We start from the raw sequence: 16,990 nt of genomic DNA on the forward strand, positions 1-16,990 counted from the left end.
GTGAATGCAATCGTAGTCAGGTGCATATTTTTTTATATCTTCTTTACTACATAAGGACCAGTAGAGAAATGGCCCCGCTCCGGGGTCCATTATGAAATTACCAGTTTTGCATTCTTTAATACCAAGATCATGGTCATGAACCAAACCTAAACTGATTAAGACACATATATCAAATTATTATGTTATAACTATGTTTACAACTATACCAGTGGCCTATTTCGTGAGCAGCTGCCACATGAATGCCGTAGCCCATATGCAAACCCCCTTCCACTATTGCGCAGGCACCTCTACTGGTACACATATTTTTAACATAAGCCCCACCAGTGACCAAAACAGAACTATTACTCCATACATCTATTCTTGATTATATATATAAAATACATATAAAAAGAAAGACAGAAAGAAAGAAAGAAAGAAAGAAAGAAAGAAAGAAAGAAAGAAAGAAAGAAAGAAAGAAAGAAAGAAAGAAAGAAAGAAAGAAAGAAAGAAAGAAAGAAAGAAAGAATATAAATTTTAACTTTTATCATAACAATGACAACTCTAATTTCCTTTTTCAGAAAAATAGTGTAAAATGTTAGTGTTCTCTTCCAATGCTAATTAGTTGACTAAGCAATCATTATTTTTATTTTTTTTAAAATCTGTCACTGAAAAAATTACTACAAAATTTATTAATTTTTTAAAAAAAACTTTTATTATTAAAAGTAATACTATAAACGTTACTTTAAAAAAGTAACGATCGTTACTGGTTATTCAGAAAATCACGCGTCACTCGTTACTTGAAAAATTAAATATTATATATAAAAATCCCTATATATAATATATATAAAATTATACAAAAATAATATATTGTAAGATGAGATATTTTTATATTAATTTTTTTTCCTAAGTAGGGGAGACTGGGGTTAATCGAACCGATTTTTACAAAATTGGCTATAGCTCCTGGTTTTTTTAGATAATATAAAAAATATTATATGATTAGACACATAAAACTATACTCTATAAAGGTGCCTTATAAAATATTTTAAGAATATAATCATTTATTTTAAATTTTATTTTTTGTAAAAGTGAAAATTTTGTCCAACAAGCCCCAATAGCCAGGTGAAGAAAACCACTTCAAAGGGCTTCTTAAACCTTTGGTTAAATTGAAATGCATTTTTATTTATTAATAATCATACGTATAGAATAATTTTATTGTTCGAAATATCATAATACTTATAAATTGAAGCTAATTAAATATAAAAATTGAACTAAATTTGTTAATTTAATTAACATTTTGGACGTAAAAAAATAAGAATCTTAAGGAGAGATTATGATTTCTTAGCATAAATCCTAAATACCAATCATAAACACAAATTGCCTTTTCATGATTTAGAAATTTTTCATATAAATGCCATAATTGACTTGTATAGATTAGCAAGCCAGCTCTAAATTGACAAATCATGTTTATCTAGATGTAATAAATACTCATCCCAAATTATAGAAGACTGTTTAAACTTTGATATAAAATTAATACATATAAATGATTATGTATTTTATTAAAAATTAAAATTATGTCATGTAAAAATCTTTTGAAAATTTCATCAAAATTTTATTTCATAAGATTTTTTTTCTATAGATGTAAACTAATAAAAACTATAATATGATAAAATTTTAACCTACTGGTGTATTTAATTTTAAAATGAGATTAAGTGGTTTGCCAAGCCCCGGGGTTTACTTAACCCTAGTCTCCCCTATAATATAAATAAAATTATACAAATATAATATATTAAGATAGGATATTTTTATAGCAATTTTTATTAATTTTTAACAATTGATTTTCAAAATCTTGATCAGATAAACAAGAGAGTGCTCAACACATCTTTCGCCATGTAAAACACGTTCAACTGGTAATCTTGGTATGAGTTTTGTTTTTAAGGAATGAAAATAATTTTTCTTTGTCAAGATATTTTATTAAACGGGAAATAAGTTCAAGCTTTCTACATTCGTTGACCTATAAATATTCAGGGGGAATCTAATTTAAGTTGCGGGTGAATTATCGCTGATAGTATATATTCATCTTTATAGATAAGTTCGTATCTTTTGAAAATAAATACAATGAAAATATAAATTGTAAACATTATTTCAACTGCATATCATTTATCTATGTTTTACAGGATTATATTAATAGATACCTTATAAAACTTGAAATTATTTTAAGTTTTAATATTACAATAGTTATCCTGGGAGTGAGATATCCCAAATGTTCTAAAATCCAAAGATTAGTAGCAACAGGTTCCATAACATATAAAATCATTTATATACAAGTCATATTTTTTAATCAACACTACTAAGCATGCAATATATATATATGAATGACCTGTCATTATCTGAAAATCTCTGATATTCGTATTTATCACAAGATTCGTCAAATTGTTATTCTCCTTAATAAGACTATTAATTTCAAGCATAAAAAAGCTCCATCTTGTTGTAACCGGTTTAATCAGATATCTTCCCATTTTTTCTTTAAAAATGGCTGCACAGTTTCGAGGCTGCCCATATTTATTCCACAATTGACGAATTTGAGTTGGGACAAAATATATTGATTTAAAAAATATTTCATATTGGGGCCAGGACAGGTTAAATCTTCTTCACCTGAAGAAATATGTACAATTGACATAGTATTCTTTATAAAATAAATTATAATATTAGAGAATAAAAATATAAATTTACATATCTAGGTTGATTCAATATTAAATTAGATTAACAATCTTAACTGAAAATTTAACAACAAAAATTTTAAATAAAAATGAAGGAATTTAATTGTTGATTTGATTCTGACTTAACGGCTTAAATAATTAATAAAATTTATTTAATAAATAATAATAATTTTTATAACACAATAAAATATGTTTTTTCTATAATTTTTTCTTAAAAAATTTAAAATAATGAGTAACGTTTTGGGGTTACCATCACGTAATAAAAAGGAACGCGTTACTGTTACCCGTTACCTCTAGAAGGTAACGAATGGCGTTCCTTATTCAAAAAAGGCACCGTCGTTAGTAACTATTTTACTTTTTTGACGTTACTTTACAGTACTAATTAAAAGGTTAAAGAAAAAAAATTACAGAAATTTGATTTAATCTAATTATTAAATATCTTCTAAAATGGGTAATTTATGTCTTGATAGTGTTCGTTAAAAATTTCGATTTCAATTTAAAAAACGATATCCAAAGACCTAAGACGAGATTTCACAAAAAGAAAATCTTATGATTTGGGTAATATTTGTTTGGCTAAAAATTTGGATTCAGCCCGAAATAAAACTAGTTTTGATAAAAAAAAATTATATTAAAATTTTTCTAAATTAATTATGCATATTTTTTTAAATAATCATTTCCTATTATTTTTTTATTTTAAAAACAAATTTACAAAATAAATTCCAATAAAATTGATTTCGATTGATAATTTAACGGTTCAGGTTCTGGTTATGGTTATTAAAAATGCCTTGAACCCTGGATGAGAGTCTGAATTAGGCCCCGAAACTCTGCATTAGTAAAAGGAAATAATTGATAACCGAGCACACACACGATTGCGCATAAATGTCAATTATAATATTAAATAACAGTTTATATACCCCGTATACAAAATGGCCAAGTCCCATATCTTCTCATTAGTTTTGTTATTCATTAGGGCTTGGTAAATACAAAATTTGCTTAAATATTCTGTCCATAAACCTATAGTTCCCAAAGATTCCAAACAATCTGTCATAAAATATATCTTGATTATAGAAAATGTTATATCCACTCCTAGGGTTGGGTGGTTAAATAAAGCCTCCACCATGTTCATGGTTATCAAAATATATTCGGTGGCTTTATCCTTATTTTTGTAAAAATGATACATCCTAAAATCGTAAACATCCATAAAAATAGCTATCTCTATTGTGAGTGGCGTTACCCCGGCATTAATTTCTCTACGCTTGATCACCTTCTTCAAACGGGTTAGCTGTTCTATAAAAAAAAGAAATGAAAGAAAACTTAATTCTAAAAAAATAAAGAATAAAACTTAACGCTGCTGAATCGTTGGCTTCCATTAAATAGACGTTCCACGAGGAGGAATTTAACATTTTACCAAATTTTGAAGGGTATAATTTGGATATTTTATCAGGATTGGCCCTTTTTATCGTTATAATATCATTCGAAGTGGTAATAATGATGATCTATATTTAAAATAAAATCATATATCATATTAAAAAATGACGAAATAGATTTTTTTTTCTAACAGTTAATTGTGAAAAAAAATTTTTGCAGCTCTAAATCTTTATCTATAGTTCTAGATCCTTTTTGGGATCAAAAAATATTAGTTCTTTTCATTTCATATCATGTTTTCCAAATGAAAGTGTTAATTATTTTTAAAAAAAATTGTTCCCCTGCATGGGCGTAGCAAAGTTGGGGGAGGGGCGTTTTCTTCCTCCAAGAATTTAAATTTATCTGTTCCCTAAGCTAATAAAATTTCCTTCACACACCCTTAACCTTAATATTAAAAATAATTTGGATTTTTAATTTTATTTGTCCAAAATCATATTTGTACTGCAACCCAAGTTAATATATCATATTTTCATATAAATATATATATAATAGAGGTTAGCGTTGAAAGATCTTTTTCACATTTGAAATTCATTCTTACATATATCTAAGATGAGCAAACAACTCTTGGAAGATATTATGCTAATACTTTTTAATAAAATTTTTAAAATTGATACATTACTATGTTTTGTATTTTTAAATATATTTTGCCTATAAATAAAATAAATATTATTTTTTATACTAAATTTAAATCTAGTTTTAATTATGATTTAAATATAGAATATATTTTTTTTTATCAAAAAAATTCCTAAACCCGAGCTAAACCAGGAACCAACCCAAAAATATTTCCCTGAACCGAACTCGAAGCGAACCCATTAAAATATTTTTTACATTGAACTGAACCCGGCTAAATTTTGGATTTGCATCCCTGCTTATACCAAGCACTTAAAAACAAAAATTTAAAAGAAAAATAGGTAAAAGTTTATAGTTTTATGTTTTTTAAAAATATATAGCGTTATTTATTCACAGTATTTTTACATTGTACCCCTTCCGGGCTCCTGCAAATGGGAGAGCTGGAGGGATATTGACCTTTAGGGTCTGTCAAAAAAAAATTTCTTACGAATTTAAAAGTGGTAATTTAAAAATGTATAAACATTACATAAATTACGCTTAATATTACATAATTCAGTCATTTATATCCTAGCATAAATATTGCATAAATGTTACCTGATTCATATTCTAAGCTTCTTATTTGCGAAATTTTTTAAAGATGGCGAATCTTGTTGGTTAATTTTATAACTTTAGATCTTATGGAAATTGTTGGGTAGAGGGGGGAGGGGTTGAATGAAAGAGCCGTTGAATTCATTATCGCCCCTAGCCAAACGCCAAAAGTCTTGGCACATTCCTGTTTTCAAAACAGCTATCAAGTAGAGAAGATAATAAGAAAAAAAGAAGTTCGCGATTGAAAAAAAAGAGACCCTATGGGATTTTAAAAAGCTTTATATATATAATTAAAATATTAATCAAACAAAAAATAGAAAACCATTTTAATATAAATCGTTAACGCTACGCTGCAATGATCGCAACCAGCGATTGTACCAATAAAAACGCACGAATCCCAGATGAACGTAGAGGTTAAGTTTTTTAAATTTGGCAGATAAGAAATTTCTAATTTAGGCCGTATAAAATTTGATCTTTTTTGCAAAGAAATGTAGAATAGTATATCCTTGGTGGACAAGTCGTGAACCGATAAATTTATGGAATCATTTTTTTCGCACAGTCTTTTTGGATTCAAAATTGCGCGCCTTTTGTACATAATATACACCAAGCGTAGCATGGGATCTAATGAATAAGAATAATTTTTAGTATAAAATATACATATACAGGTATATAATTCAAAGTTTATGATAAATTTTTATAATGTATAACTAATTGTAACTAGTGTTACGTAATCGGCTAATTTCCGACTCCTAAAACGACTTAGCAGAGTTTTTAAGTAAAAAAGTAAAGCTAGGCATAACCGAATTTAAACTAAGTAATCGATAGTAGGCATCGGCTAAGGAGTTCGGTTAATCGTCCGTTAGCGTTACTATGAAATTACGTAATAAATATAAATGGAATAATTATATATAAATAACTTTAATAATTATAAATTAATAATTAGCGCTAGGCTTGGTGCTGCGTAACACTGATAAACCATTAACCAATATTTTAAATTTTATATGGTCTGAATATTATTTTTAAATGAATAGTAAAATAATCTTTTAATTTTTATAATAAGCTTCCCAATAAATAATTCAAATATGATTTATGTGCGAAGAGGTTTGAACAAGTTTTTCAAACTGTACCAATATTTATTTTTAATAAAAGAATAGAACCTAGATGATAAACCGTTATTTTTACCTAAACTTAAACTTTAACCACTCTCGATAACAAAAATATAAAATAGTATTAAAAATGGATACTTACTATATATGTCGACTAAATCCCTTTCCCTGTCCATGATATTTTAATGACTTATTCTTACCCCCCCACATATTAAAGGACCTGTTACTGTTAGGCCAAAATAAATATTTAATTTGTAAATATTAAATACAAGTTTTTTTTTTACTTTTGTCAAAGGTAATGCTCATCTGTTATATAAATATGAAAATATCATTATTTACAAAAAATTCTATATTATGATGAGATTATATGGTATATGGAACTTACAATGGAATAAGTGTATTGAAACATCATAAACATTGTTATATGTTGCAGAATTATAATTGTGGATTTCAAATAGTTCATCGAACATTCTAGCTCAATTTTTAATTTGTAAAAAATGTAGTTATTTTATTTATTTACTTTTATTTAAAAACCTAAAAGAATTCTATTTTTTTTTATCTAAATTATCAGATTATTTCTGTCTGCGTATTTTTTGCAGTATAATAAATAATTAATAAAAAAAAATGACATAAATAATCTAATTTATAAATACAGCATCAATGCTTGTTTAACCCGATTCGGGTCGATTTTTGAAATCCACTTGATTAAGATTCCAGCCAAAATATTATTATTCAAGTCTCGAGATTTGTCAAATGGAGACCTTTCTGCCATTTATGAGCAAATTTTTAGCCCATACATAGTATTATTTTGGTTAAAATCTTAATCGGGCCATTTTAAAACTTGACCCGAATCGAGCTTTTTAACAATCCTAGATTGGGGGAGATGAACTTTCCTTCCTCACCCATTTGCTTTATTTTTAAAAAAATATATTTTCTTTAGATAAAATAAAGATAAGGTAAAAAATGAGTATATAAGCGCCTAAAAGATAAATTCTATTCTATATTTCACTATTTTATTATAATTAATATTAAAACATTATCTTAAAAAAAGTGTAAAAAAATTAACTTGCTAATAGATGTTTTTAGATCATCTGTATTAGGCAGAGTTGTTAAAGTATCTAGATACAAAAATGTGGTATCTGTATCTAGATAGATTTTTGATTAAAGTATCTGTATCAGTATCTAGATATTATTTTAGAGGTATCTGTTTATCTGTTTTTAGATACTTTTTAAGATTCATTTTGATATACTTCTATTTAACGCCTTTTTATATTATAAATAAAAATACTTGAATGTAAAATATATTTTATTTCATATTTTGATAAATGTGATATCGAGATAAAAAATTTTAAATCATTTCATGAATTTTCACAATCCTAATTTAGGTTTATTCAAAACTTATCTAAGAGTATAATAAAAAATGTATCTGTGCCTAGATACATTTTAAATTGTATCTGTATCAAGATAATTTTTTAGAAGCTGAATCTGTATCTAGATAATTTTTTAGACGATGTATCTGTATCTAGATCCATTTTAAAAGTATTTTTTAACAACTCTGATATTAGGGCATATTAAATTACGATAATATATCTAATACAAAGCAATTGGTTTAATTTTAAATACTATCTAAGAAAACTCCTTACCAACTAAAAATCTTGCTCGCGTTAATTGAACCAACATTCCATTAGATTTTACTCCTATATCCATATTTTTACCGTAATGTTGCTGTTATTGACATCAAATTAATTTAATAACAAGTAATAAAGTTTCAATTAACGAAACTAAACATCTTGGATATTATATGATGATAAATAAATATATACACCTAGATTTCGTAATGAGAACGACCCTTAAAAATACCTAAATGCTTCCCACAATTCAAGACCGAGAATGAATTATCTAGTCTGAATGATCTGCCTCTGGCATTTTTTACTTTGAGAATGGCTCCAAATAAATTAAAAAAATTCTGAAGTCCTCATACTCTTAATGGCTTGCACGATTCATTTACATTAGAAACCTACCTTTACTTTCATTCCACACTTTAAATGGCATGCAAAAAAAGATATAGTATCCATCCATTATCAGTAATAGTTTACCATCCATCAACTATTTTATATTAATGCTTCGATTCGCTATAAAAAGAATAAATAATATTTTTTTAAATTATTCTAATTACGTGTCTTAATAAATCTAAATTTTTATAGAAAAGCTAAAATAGTAAACAGTTTATCTAATCCTCTTATTTCATGTTAAATAGTATATTTGAGTAACCCATTTGCATCTACAACAGCAAAACGAAAACTTTATTTCAATTTACGAGGGTTCCTCATTCAAAACAAATAAAATACTCCCTTAAAGTAGAATAGATTTTATATAAAAAAATTAAATTTCAAAATAAAATATATTTTAGCATTTCTAATTCACGAACAAATTATTAAAGATCTTTATTTCATCTGTTCAATTATTCAAGAAAAAAGAAAGGTAAAGAGTTTTTACTCTTTGAACATTATGCTAGTTCGCATTTACGATTCGTATCAAATTCAAATAATGCCTTAAAACATCAATCAAGTAATATGGAGATTAAATAAATCAATATCTCTATCCAAGTAGAAGGGATGATAGATAGATTGATCATGTTGTAGAAGAAATCATAGATCTCTAAAATAATTAAGTTATAGTATTCAAATAATATTATACATATTTGGAGTATAGTAGAAAGGCAATATTTATTTTAAATAAATGAAGCATGATATTGTTTCCTAATACCAATGATGTATATATACTACTAGATTAGCGATTCATTTATTAAATGCATTTTAAAATGTCCATACATATGAAGCGCCTATAGCGCCATTTTGTGGTTTGTATGTCCATTAAATGACATTAATGTGCATTCATACAATGATAAAGACAATTAGTAGAAGTGCAAACCACAAAATGGTGCTCTATGTATGAAAACTTATAATTAATGAATGGCCAATCTAGTAGAATATAATCATTGCCTCTTACTATAATCTTAACTTAAAGTGGATAAGACTCAATTCAAGAAGGAAGAAAAATAATCTAATAAAGGTGTGAGAAAAGTAGAAAGTGTTTTAATATATATTATATGATTTACGGGTATTTATTATAATTGATTTTTAAAGTATAGTTAAGAAAAAGTGCACATATCTTTCTAATGAGGATGTCATTAATTATTAAAGAAGTAGAGTAATGAGCAAAAATTCAAACCTATTAAATCTTGACTCCGAGTAAAATTTGAAATATAATTTGGCCTCCCAAATTATTTGAATCGATCAATCCAAAAGATTTAGAAACCTTACCAGAATTTCATACTATCTCAAAAAAATCCGAATAGTTCTTAAATAAGATTTAGTTCGATCCTGTTCCGGGGAAATAAAATTAAGAAAAATATTGGATTGAGAAAAAAAATATTCATTTTTCAATGAAAGTATGAAAAAAAATAAAAAAAATTTAAAAAAAAAATAACATAAGGAGAGTTTTTTAAATATATTTTTCCAACTTGTCCACAACTTTGACTATTGTCGAATAAAATTACCGAATGATTTATTAGATATTCACTTTCTATTTATTACATAACCGTTGTACTTATAAAAATGATATAATTTTAACAATCCTCATTAAAAAATATAAATTTTAATAAAGGTATAAAAAGCTTGCAAAAGTAATATAATCTCCGTTGATTATTATAGTGTTCTTTTAAATCATTATTTCCTATAACCAATTGATTAAAAAGAAAATATGGGGGTTTAGCATTTAACCCTTTGACGTCTCACTATTTTGCCATCATTTAATATAATTATATATATATTAAATTTATAAAAGCCTTTACATTTAATTTAACATCATATAATATAAATATAATAAAAATACGTAATTTATAAAATTATTAACTCATAATTTTTAGATTTCATCCAATCATATTTTCATATTTTTTTCTTTACCATTTTACTGAATTATATGATTTTATAACGAATTTTGTGTATAATATTTAATAATTCAAATTTTTTTATTCATTATTAAGATTATTCTTATTAATGTATAATGGATCTTTTTTACGAAAATATTTGGCTATTTTAGCAGCTTCTATTGAATATTCAACCTATTCGTATTTATACTTTTAAAGAAAATCTTATACCGTTATTGCTAGCAGTCTTTTTGAATGATATTGACCTACTTGGTATCACTTAATTATTTCCCAATCTTGGTATCTAAAACAATTTCACCTTCATTCACCAAATTAACTATATTTTCTTATTTTTCTTCTTTACAACATGTAAGCGTGGTTGGCGCTATTAGGTATTTCAGCAGAGACCTGAATAAATGATTTTTTTTAATTGGTAATTTTCTCTTTATTAAAATTTTTTTTGTAAATTATCCAAAAAATAAAAAATATTTCCCAGGAATCTAAAAAAAAAGGGGGAAGCGGCAATTTTTTTCTTTATAGATGAATAAAACATTGAAAACTGGCTATTAATTATTATTTATTCTTATTAAATACATTTACACATATTTTTTTTCACTGAATTTAATTTAGATTTTATGTAATAAGTGTTACTGAATAAATTTTTTTATAGATTCGATATCGGATATTGGTTAAAAAATTAGATCCGTTACTACTCTAGAAAAATATGAAAATTTATATAACTATAGATAATTTTTCTTCCTTTGTTGATGCGAAAAATAAAATTTAATTTAATTTACGAATTAAATGATTTTTTTTAAAAAGAAATTTATTTTGGAATTCTTTTTTTTCGTTGTGATTCCGAATTGAGAATCATAAATATTACAATTTTTTAAAAACTTATATCAACAATTTTTATATCTTTATTTTAACATCAATGGCAAAACTAACAAAAAATCAGAGGAAAAATATGGGGCAAACTTTAATATGCTCAAAGCATTTTGATTGCTAACAAATGCACCAGCATAAAATTATTATAAATCAACACATATAACAGTGTGATGGTATCAATGAAATATTTTGTTTATTCAAATAAAATCGTATATTTTCCAACAACTCACTTTTTCTTTAACTTCACGAATAAAAAAAATTCCCAAATAAATTGGTTATTATATAAATTTAGTTTTATTTTCCTGCGTAGAATATAACATTTCATTTCTAACATGATTTTTATTAGTTTAAATTTTTTATAAGTTATAAAAAAAATTTATAACAAAAAATAACCATTTTATTTATTTTAATAGTTATCAATATAGAATCAGAAAAATTTTTCCATTCCTGCTATCGACATCCTTCCACTTTACAATTCAATTAATATGAAATTCCATCTATAGAAAAGATTCAACAAGGTGATTCTCTTGGCCCATTGCTATTTTGTCTCGGAATCAAGGATATGATCAAGGCAATCAATGCCTCCTGCTCTCTCTCAATGTTTGTTAAATGGATGATGGTGTAATCTGTGGCTCATCCAATGAGGTTAATAAAACTATAGATATAATTTTAGAGATCGGCTCTTCTTTAGGGATAATTCTCATTCAAAGCAAAAAATTCATCTATCTAAACAGTTCCGAAATTAACTCACAATTTTAAAGTCATTAATCAAGATCAACTAATTTATTTTGGAAGGAAATTCAGCTGTTTGCACCTTTGTGGATTCAACCCTTGAGACTCTTATTTGGGTGATATACTTCCCTTCCTTTAGTAAGTCGTTATTTCTGTTGAAAAACTTTTTTAATATACCACGCACGCTCTGTTTTTTTGTTTATATAAAGACAATTTTTTAATACACATTAAATAAGGGATAAAATAAAACTAAAAAAAAAATTGTTGACCAAAATATGCATCAGAATCAGAATTTTAAGAAGAATTTTTATATAAAATAAATCATCATATGTTACAGGGTTAGGATTTGAATTTTAATTTTTAAGAAAAGTCTAAAGGCAATATGATTTAACATGATATTACAAACTATAATATATATGATGTATATATATTGATTTGTAAAAGATAAATAAACGGACGAAAAAAAAATAGAAACATTTCTGAAAAATTGGTATCTTACCGGATGAAAAGTTATTGGCAGAGACCAGTATTATAACCCTTTTTGAAAGGTTTATAACCGATAGTGCCAATTTTGTTCAATTCACGAGGGTAAAAAGTGAGTTTTTCAAATTAACTTCGTTTTAGTATAAAAAAATATTGAAGATAGATGAGTTTAAAAAAAACACCTTTGAGAGTAGTTTGAAATGAAATATCATAATTTTCATTATTCCAAGCAGGAAAAAAAGAAACAAATATACATAATAACCAATTTGTCTGAAAATTGGGATTTTTTTTCTTCGTGTAGTTAAAGAAAGGTTGAGTTATTGGAAAATATAAGATTTTGTTTGATTAAATAGTAATTTATTTCATTGATTATCTTACGTGTTGATTATAAATAATTTTATGCTGGTGCATTTATTGGCAAATTTAGTATATTGTTTAGAGCATTTTTAGGTTTAACCCATATTCTCCCTCTAATATTTTGGGTCTAGTTATGCCAATGTTATTATAATAAACAAATTGTTGAAATTTAATGTTAAAATGAAAATGTGTAAGCTAGCAGAAAGGTTTAAACGAAATCTCAAGGCTTCGGCAATATTTTTCTGGGTAAAATATCGAGTTAGCCGTTTTAAATAATCGATTCAAATAGAGCCGTTAATAACACTAACTAAAATATAACGTGTTAATATAAAAAAAACTGTTTTAATAACTATTTAAAAAACAAATATTAAAAACTCATTATTTTTAAATTTCCAAATAAGAGGTAAGAGATAATATCCATGAGTTTTTTACATTATATAGAAATTTTGTAAACACATGTCATTTTAAAATCATAAAATTGTGAAAGATTGTAATATCCTGCAAAGTTTATAATCTTATAAGGCGGTCGATGTCAATCATTTTTAAAAAATAGCGCTTTTTTAATGATTATATATGTCAATCATAATTTTTTAGACCTTCTTAATGTATTTATATTTTATTGTCTAATATATTTATTTATACTAAAATTGTTTGTGCAATTTAAATGATAATAAAAAAAATAACTAAAAATTGCATATTTTAATACAGTTCATGTTGTATAAAACTTTTGTCAAATTTAAAAATTAGATAAATGAGTGCATTATGTTTGAGAAGAATTCAAAAAAACATTTTAAAAATATGAATTCATTCAAATTTTAATTTATTATCAATATGTATTTAAAGTTCGATTCTTTCCATTTTAGGTTCGTCTATTGATGTTGTTAAATTGACCAAATGAGCTTCTACAAATTCCACTAATGAATCGAACTCCCTAAACGGAAATTTATGATAAACAATAGTATTGTTAATTACAATTTTGTTCAGTAGTCCTAATATATTTAAAATAATCTTAGTAAAAAATATAGTATTTTTCTAGTAAACACAATCCCGCTATATGCGCGAAAGTTATAACTGAGACTGAGAAACAGGTGTAAATAATTTAAATCAACCTTTTGCCTTGGTATATAACCGGAACTTTATTTATATGTGGCGGTTTAAAGAGTACGAGAGTAGGGAAGCCGGTAATCTGAATGATGTCCTTATCGATGTCATTAGCCGTAGCGTCTATTTTCGCGATAATTATTCTGTTTTCTTCCAAATATTTCTTACCTTTAAGTTATGTTAGTAATATGAGATAGTCATTAGTAATTAGGCCTATGATTCGAATTATTTGAAAAAATAATTCATTATTTGTTTATAAAGGGTCAACTTGATTTACGTTTTTGTATTAAAAAATAAATCACTTTCATGTTTTATTCTAAGAATGATATTTGTGATTGGTTAAAATAACCTCTAGTTATTTTTCTTTGCTTAAAGTATTAATGTAAATATAATTTGGAATAGACGAGACATGATTAACTCGCGCCTTTTTGAGGGATTATTAATTAGTGTTATTTTTATTTATAAGAACTTGGCTATAAAAGGACAGATTTTGGTTATTCTTATCAATTTTTATATTATTTGGATTTTATAAATTATAATGATTGAAAAGAGTCATTTTACAAAGATCTAGGGATATACCGATATTTTATATCAGATCGGATCGGGCCGATATTTCGCTCATTTTAAAATATCGGTTATCGGCAAATATTATAAAATTTTCCGATCCGATATAAAATGGCGCTTTTAACAAAATTTAAAAAAAATTATATCTAAAAAACCATTTATTTTTATAAATAAAATCGAAATACATTTTTATGTTTAATTTTTTTAATAGAAATAATTAGTTAATAAACATTCTGCAATATAGTTATTTTTTTCGCATTCTGTTTAAAAAAGTGTTCATTAATCTCTTCAGTATCTGTTTTTAGTGATGCTAGTGATATTAACAGTCCCCATCACCGCCGACATATCTCTGATATAAAATGAAATCTTCGATATATTAATTTTAAATATTAATTTCAAATTTCATAATATATTTTTTTATTACTAATTATGTAAATAGATTAATGTTATTACTTATTATATAAATAATAGCAATTGAATTGAATATAAACTATAACTGACCATTATAATATATTTAAATGACATATGTTATGGTATAGTAAAATTATAGATGTTGTACTAATAAAAAGTATATTAAAAATTAAAACCGGTATCTTTGCAGAATACAAAATTAGATATGATATCGGATCGGTTATCGGCCGATATCAATTTAATATCTGAAATATCGGATCGGATCGGCCTCCAAAAAGTGGTATCGGTACACCCCTACAAAGATCCAATGATTCCGACAGCCATTTCGCTATCTGTTGTGTTCATATTGTTCCCAAATCCCTACTTGGGAGGGGGGGGGGGGTTATTCAACTTTATCAATATTTGAAAACAAATTATCGAATAATTTACTATTCGATTTGTTTTTGAATACCTATTAATTATTAGTAAGATTCAGACAAAATCTGGGATTTTTTTTTCCAAACTGCAGTCTTCTTTTTATTTCCAAAAGTGTTTATAATTTATAAGGCAAAATAAGTCACATCGATTAATAATCATGCTGAGCCCTGTACCGGAATGCAGAGAGGATATATTTCAAATTCCTTTAAATTAAATTTAAATGCATGTCTTAATTCCTAGTATCGTTACTGTCAGACCCTCAACGCAGGAAGGGGTGGCAGTGTGGTAAATTAGTTGGTTTGACACGACCACGACCCTGGTTTTTGGTCGAAAAAATGAACCAAAACCAAAGCAATCAAATTGGTCGAGCACCGACTTGAGTACAGCATCGACCCGATTTATTTTATTTAAATTTGAATATTTGAGGAGAATATTTATTCATTTATAGTTTTCTTTTTTTTTAGTGATACAGTGATAATAAATATTTTCTTAGGTAAGTAACCGGGACATCGATTATGGTTTACGATAAAAAAGATGATAACATCGATTCGGCGTAAAAGTTTAACCGGTTAATATATATTCATGATTCTCCCCTGACTAATTATAGATTTTATGGGAGATACACTTTTATATAAGCTAACTTAGGTAGTCTGGCATCATCAAATCTATCACATCAATATTTATCAACATAAAAACATGATATTATAATTAGGAAATGAAATTTATATTATATTATGAAAATGGTTTGATGTTTTTTAATAAAAAAAATGATATGCTGCTAAATTGTAATATCATTTTAACAATAAATTAGTGATTTTCACGCCCAAAATTTTAAGCAAAATATAATCATAGTTCATTTGATAAAAATTTTAAATCTTTTATAGTTTTTTTTATCGTTTTTCTGAAATTATTTTTTAAGTATATTAAAAGAAGTGGTAATTTCTAAATAAATTATTTTTAAATATTTATAACAAACTTTTTTATGTTATTTATAAAATCATTTTAAGGATATTTTAATGTGTTAATTGTCATAATATTCGCTATTTTTTAACATTTTTGAAATTTTTTGGCACAAAAGGGTAAAAATGATTATTATAAAGATAATAAATTATAAATATGTACCCTGGATAAGTGACAATTATCATATCGTTATTTTTAAAGTTTTTTGAATTTTTTTGACGCATATTGGCAAAAATAAATGTAGCAAGCATGTTTAAATAAAAATTCAGGAAAGATGTACCCTAAATAAGTGGCAAGTGTCATAATATTAAATTTTAATTTGTGAGTACCGCCTAGATAATAGACCCGAGCACCAACTTATATTATTTTATTGTTTCGACCAAGCAAATTAACAATAATAAATATATGATTATTTTTCTGTTAATATTTCGTCCTCTATGCATAAAAATATGATTGGGCAAAATATTCACAATAATATAATATGGTTTGGAGTAGGTGCTCCGGTCCATGCTCGGGTCGATGAAAGGAACCTTTTAAATATTAAATATGAATATTTTTGTTAATTTTGAAATATTCGTCCTCTATGCAAAATATAATTGAGAAAAATATTCACATTCAGTTCACAATAAAATAATATAAGTTGGTGCTCGGGTCTGATCTGGTCGGTGTTACTCTCAAAAAATTTAAAAATTATAGATTATAACACTTGTCACTTATCTAGGGTATATCTTCCCTGAAATTTTATTTAAACATGCTTGCTACAT

General features: G+C 25.7%; 1 protein-coding gene across 1 annotated transcript in view; it reads right to left on the minus strand.

The window, feature by feature from the left end:
* Nucleotides 1-13,517: 13,517 nt before the first annotated feature.
* The window catches only part of LOC135931608 (protein disulfide-isomerase A4-like), a 33,351-nt gene continuing 29,878 nt past the window's right edge, over nt 13,518-16,990 (minus strand). Inside the window, exons 11-12 of the mRNA XM_065468843.1 lie at nt 13,883-14,042; nt 13,518-13,704 (exon numbers count right to left, since the gene is read on the minus strand). Of these exons, the coding sequence (XP_065324915.1) occupies nt 13,611-13,704; nt 13,883-14,042 (254 nt within the window). The 3' untranslated portion in view covers nt 13,518-13,610. The remainder of the gene's footprint in view (nt 13,705-13,882; nt 14,043-16,990) is intronic.

The sequence above is a fragment of the Gordionus sp. m RMFG-2023 genome, chromosome 1 (genome assembly GCF_954871325.1).
Source record: "Gordionus sp. m RMFG-2023 chromosome 1, tfGorSpeb1-WG-v2, whole genome shotgun sequence".
Taxonomy (NCBI): domain Eukaryota; kingdom Metazoa; phylum Nematomorpha; class Gordioida; order Chordodea; family Parachordodidae; genus Gordionus; species Gordionus sp. m RMFG-2023.